This window comes from Cystoisospora suis (assembly GCF_002600585.1).
Source record: "Cystoisospora suis strain Wien I chromosome Unknown contig_1149, whole genome shotgun sequence".
NCBI lineage: Eukaryota > Apicomplexa > Conoidasida > Eucoccidiorida > Sarcocystidae > Cystoisospora > Cystoisospora suis.
Window position 1 is genome coordinate 22,541 of NW_027153950.1, and position 388 is coordinate 22,928.

General features: G+C 54.4%; 1 protein-coding gene across 1 annotated transcript in view; it reads right to left on the reverse strand.

Moving 5' to 3' along the window:
• Positions 1-386, reverse strand: part of CSUI_002758 (dead-family helicase) — an 11,944-nt gene extending 11,558 nt beyond the window's left edge. The window contains exon 1 of the mRNA XM_068062957.1: positions 308-386. Coding sequence (XP_067925068.1) covers positions 308-335 — 28 coding nt within the window. The 5' untranslated portion in view covers positions 336-386. The remainder of the gene's footprint in view (positions 1-307) is intronic.
• Positions 387-388: the final 2 nt, after the last annotated feature.

Below are 388 nucleotides of genomic sequence, written 5' to 3' on the forward strand. Positions count from 1 at the left end.
AAAAGAAATGTCGTGTCGCGCGCTCCCCAACCGTCGTGAGGCAGGTTCAGGAGAGACGCTGGCTTCCGGAACACACCGTGGTCGTTCTGCTTCGGGGAGGCGACCGGTCCAGTAGGGTCTCCTGGACGAGCCAAGAAGCTGTTCTTCTCACAGGTCCCGTCTTGTAAGAGAAGAGCAAATTTCCGTACAATGTCCCAGACAACGGATGTGTGTTCAGAGTCGTCGAGAGAAGCCATAGAGTCGGCGACGGCGTTCCCCGGCTACCGGGTTGCCACACAGTCTCTACGCATTCACGACACAACCTCACTTTCTTGTTCTTCCTTGATCTTCTCCATCTCGCGCTGTTTGAGTCGTTTCTTTGTTTCCTTCTCTCTCTCAATCTCCTGTG